The following is a 5,149-nucleotide window of genomic DNA, read 5'->3' on the forward strand; positions in this document are numbered from 1 at the left end:
GGACGTAGGTCTTTACGACTGAACCACGTAAATCTGGTGTCCAATTTATTTTTCTTCTTCCGTCTATATTTTGTTCGATTGCTCGCCCTATCGCAACAAGTGGTATCAGAGCCAGGCTTGGCTGAGTTGAAGCGAATCGATGGCGACAGAATAAGTAAAAGTGAGAATCAACAAATTTGATGGGAAGGATTTTAGTTTCTGGAAGATGCAAATTGAAGATTATCTTTACCGGATGAATCTGCACTTGCCTTTATTTGGGGAGAAACCAGAGACGATGAAGCAAGTTGATTGGGATTTGCTGGATAGACGAGCTATGGGTGTTATTCGGCTGACGTTGGCTCGTAACGTCGCGTTTAACATCCTGAAGGAGAAGACCACTGCTGATTTGATGCAAGTCATGTCGGATATGTACGAGAAGCCCTCTACGATCAACAAGGTCTGTTTGATGCGACGTCTGTTTAACTTGAAGATGAAAGAAGGTGCGTCAGTTGCAGATCATATCAATGAATTCAATGTGATTGTTAGTCAATTAAGTTCAGTTGAGATTGATTTTGAAGATGAGGTACGTGCTTTGATTCTATTATCCTCATTGCCTGATAGTTGAAATACTACCGTTACTGCTGTTAGTAATTCCTCTGGGTCAACAAGTTTGACATTTGATGGGGTTCGAGATTTGATTCTGAGCGAGTGAATCTGTATCTACTGCTCTAGTAGGTGAAAATAGAGGAAGATCTGCAACACGTGTGGGTAATGGTAGTACTAATATGAACAGACGTAGTCAATCTAGGACTGCTAATGTTGTCTGTTGAAGCTGTGGTAAGAGGGGGCATCTCAGAAGGGATTGCCTTAAGCTGAAGAATGAGAAGGGTAAGGGAATTATAGTTGATTCTACAGATAATATTGCAGCTGTAGCAGATAATGCCGATTATGTCTTATCTGTCACTAATGATTCATCGCTTGATGGATGGATTATGGATTCTGGTTGTTCTTTTCATGTCACACCAAATAGAAACTGGTTTATCACTTATCAGTGCACGGGTAGTGGTAAAGTTCAGTTAGGAAACAATGCTGAGTGCGATGTTATGGGTGTTGGTGATGTTAAAATCAGAATACATGATGGTATCATGAGGACATTGACTGGAGTGAGGCATGTTCCAGAATTGAAAAAGAACTTAATTTCCTTGGGTGCCCTAGATTCAGCTGGTTGCAGGTATACTTCAAAAGGTGGAGTTCTGAAGGTTGTTCGAGGTGTCCTGGTGATAATGAAATGAATCAAGCACGATGGCCTGTATAAACTTCAAGGTGAGACAATGATAAATTCCGCTGCGGAGACGTCGGATGCATCTGTTCGAGAGTCTATTGACTACTCGAGGAAGACCTGGGTGTTTGTGCCAAGGCACAAGTTTGATGCTGGTGTCAGGATCTCGCAGTCAAGAGCTTTGATCGAGACGGAGACTGGTAAGTTGATCAAGCATGTGCGGACTGACAATAGCATGGAGTTTTGCTCAGAGCTGGCAAATAAATTCTGCATGAAAGAGGGCATAGTGAAACACCGCACTAGTGCCGTGAAATCACAACAATTTGCAGAATTGATGAGCAGAACATTACTAGAGATGGCCCGAAAAATTATCTCCAGTGTTGGTATTGCTAGGAGAATCCTAGCTGATGTGCTTAGTATGAAAAGCTACCTGGTGAATAGATTTCCATCAACTGCTATTGAATGGCAGACTCTTGAAGAAGTGTGGTCAGGTAACGTTGCTGATTATTCTATTCTTAGAATATTTGGTTGCCCGTGTTATTTTCGAGTAAGTGATGGTAAACTTGATTGGAGGACAAGATGCATATTCCATGGCTATGCACAAGGTGAGCGGGGCGATCAGTTGTGGTGCCCAGATATAAATTCACCTGTTAACAGCAGAGAAGTTACCCTTGATGAGTCTCAAGTACTTCTGGCTAGGAGTGATTATAGCGGTGTTAATACGGATCTGAACGATGTTCAGCTTGAGGTGGAGTTGCAACCAGAAACTCCTGAGGTAGCGAGTACGAGTACTAGCAAAGTAATCGACACAAATTGTGCTTGTAGCGAGGTGGAGCTTATAGAGCCAACGGTTGTTGTAACTGCTGAAATTAACAAGGTACGTTTTCGATCTCCTGACAGATATGGATGCAACAAGGGTTTTGCTTTATCTGCGGTTAAGGAGGTTATGTTGGAAAATCCTTGCGAAGCAGTTAAAGGTGCATGTGGAGTTAGTATTCTGATGAAGTCCTGTTATGGTAAAGTTCAAGCGAGACTTGGACTTGGATAATATCTGTGACGGTTGAGCCCATTTGGGGCTAGAGAAAAGTAGCAGCAGAGTTTGAATTTTTGTGAAGCGATTGCGACTTGGCTCAAACGTTAAGTCAAGGTAGAGATTGTTAATTTATGACTCAAGTTTGAGATTCATTGGACTTTCGATGGATTTATAAAAATAAAATATAAAAATAAAATAGATACGAATTTCCTCTTCGGAAATTATGCGGAATTCAAAACTCGTGAAGCTCCGAATCCAACTTTGGCGTGAAGTTCCTCTGCGTGAAGATTAAAAGGAATTATTCGATGGGGCCAAGGTCAAATCTTTGACCATCTGGGCACACACATGCACGCTCCACGCCTAATGAAGAAATCCCTGCACGTAGACAAAATAGGTGGGCCCAAGTCAAGAATTTGACTTTTCTTGGGCACACACCTATTTTCTTTTTCACGTGCACGAAGACCTACATAAACCGAAAACCCTACGTAGAGAGGAGCCGCACGTTAGAGGAGATTTTCGCACATCCGCACCGCTTGCAAAAGCCGCGAAAGAGGTCCTTTTTCTTGGGTGTTGCTGTTGCACTTGTACGAGAGAAAAGAAGGAGCCGCATATCTTCAAACTAAAGCGCGATCAAGAAAATGAGTTCTTTTTCAGCGTTTGTTTTTGAGCTTGTGTGATAATTTTATGTCGAGACTTGGGTTTGGGTTAAATTGGGGCTTGAGAAACACCGAGAGAGTGTTTGAGTGACTTGAGTGTATAATCTCCTTGTATCGCTTGATTTATAGTGAAATTCGCTGCTGCTCTCCCCATGGACGTAGATCTTTACGACTGAACCACGTAAATTTGGTGTCCGATTTATTTTTCTTCTTCCGTCTATATTTTGTTCGATCGCTCGCCCTATCGCAACAATCCACCTGCATGTTTATATACTCAACTCACGATTTGCTTAGTCGCTTGTCAAGATACATAAGCTTTCCTGCTTCAATTACCGCGATTTGGTTTTTCTCCCATTTTATGCATAAGCAATGCCATGAATCTATTGCCATGGAAATTAGTGAAATTACGTAATATATATATATATATATATATATATATATATATATATTTTTTTTTTTTTTTTTTTGCCACGTAACAAACAAAGTAGGCATATTCGTAAAAGATTAAATGGTCGGCCATCCGTTTAACCGGATGCCACTAGGAGACGTTAGCTGCTTTGGTCAATGTTTTTCTCCACCTCTTCACCTTCTCCGAATCACCGCCGTTCGACTTCAACCTCTCCTCGTGATGGATTAGGGCTTCTCCGTACCTCCCCCTGTGCCTCCTCACATCCGAGGGATCCACCTTGTAGAACACGGGCCACACGATCTGCCCCATCGTATCCCTGCACTCGACGATTCTCACCAGCTCGTCCAAGCACCAGCTAGAGGACGCGTAGTTCTTCGAGAACACGACGATCGAGATCCTCGACTCCCCGATGGCTCGGAGGATCGGCGGCGCGATCTCCTCGCCCTTCCCGAGCTCCTCCTCGTCCATGAACGCGGCGATCCCACTCTGCTTCAGCTCCTCGTGGAGGTAACTGGTGAAGCCGTTCCGTGTATCCTTGCCACGGAAGCTCAGGAACACGTCGTATCTGTATGTATGGCTGGACTCCCCGATGGCTCCCTGAAAACCCTGCCTTATCTTTTTGTCCTTCCAGAGCATTCGCTTATTCGGGGACGTCGGTAGTACCTTGCTTCTATCTGGATCGCCGAAGTCCCAGGGTATCTGGTGAGGGAGTAAACTGCAATTGCGCGCTTGGGGAAGTTTGCAGGGACCTCCTTCCATCTCCAAACAGCAGCCCAACAGGGATTTGCCTTCACCTGTTGAACGGAAAAGGGGTCGACTCTCAAGGCCGGCCAGCTCTAGTTAAATAGAACACGTCCTTTCCAGGCCAAAAATGATAAAATTTTCACCTATCCAATCCGGAGAAAATATTGGATATATTAATAGTAGCCGCGTCCTTCTCTCTCTTCATTAATGACTGCGTCCTTTTCTCCTATTTGCACGCAAGCCGTCCCTTCCCCTTCCCCTCGCGTTCTCTTTCAAAAAATTTTGTTCTGCATTTTTGAAATAGCTAGTACGAGTACCTAGAGGGGGGTGAATAGGTATATAAAAGAAATTTCTCGAAGCTTGCACGATATTTAAACAATTAAAGAATTTGCAACAGTTAAAAATTCAATCGCAAGACTGAGTAAAGGAAAGAGAGAATTGAACACTCAGTTTATAGTGGTTCGGCTTGATTCAAGCCTACGTCCACTCTTTCGCACCGACACCCCGATTGGCTGGATTCCACTATGATCAAAGAGTTGTTACAGTGTTGATCTTCCTTGATTTCTAGGTGTAGATGATCTACCACACTCGCTCAAGGCGTTACCAAGTATAAACACTCTCTCGTGTACAATTTCGCTCGTCTCGACTAACAATCAAGGATCTTCGACTCTGGAATTTTTCTATCGATCACACACTTAAAACAACTAGAACATCTTCCTTTTATATTCCTTCATGCCATCATAGCCGTTGGCACTTACCAAAGGAATTCCTCCAATCTACCCGTTGGACGGAATCAATCAAGAAGATCATCCGAGCTATTTAAGGAATCGATGATAGCCCATCAATCGTTCGCCCATACAATCGGGATCTCGGTTTCCAAGAATAGAATAATCCAAGATTATTTCGTCGACCATCGGATCTTCAATTGATCTTAGATAAGAATTAAAGAATCCGAAATGATTATCCAACCAAAGAATCTATTCCGAGGATAGAATCAAATCCTCAACCATAAACCTCGACTTTGGATTTTCTTCAACACCGGATTAGAA

The 5,149-nt window shown here is 43.1% G+C and overlaps 1 protein-coding gene across 1 annotated transcript; it reads right to left on the minus strand.

The window, feature by feature from the left end:
* Window positions 1-3,485: 3,485 nt before the first annotated feature.
* LOC120289917 (disease resistance protein RPV1-like) lies at window positions 3,486-4,115 on the minus strand. The gene has a single exon (XM_039305312.1). The coding sequence runs from the start codon at window positions 4,113-4,115 to the stop codon at window positions 3,486-3,488; it is 630 nt and encodes a 209-aa protein (XP_039161246.1).
* Window positions 4,116-5,149: the final 1,034 nt, after the last annotated feature.

Source organism: Eucalyptus grandis, chromosome 11 (assembly GCF_016545825.1).
Source record: "Eucalyptus grandis isolate ANBG69807.140 chromosome 11, ASM1654582v1, whole genome shotgun sequence".
In the NCBI taxonomy this organism is placed as follows: Eukaryota; Viridiplantae; Streptophyta; class Magnoliopsida; order Myrtales; family Myrtaceae; genus Eucalyptus; species Eucalyptus grandis.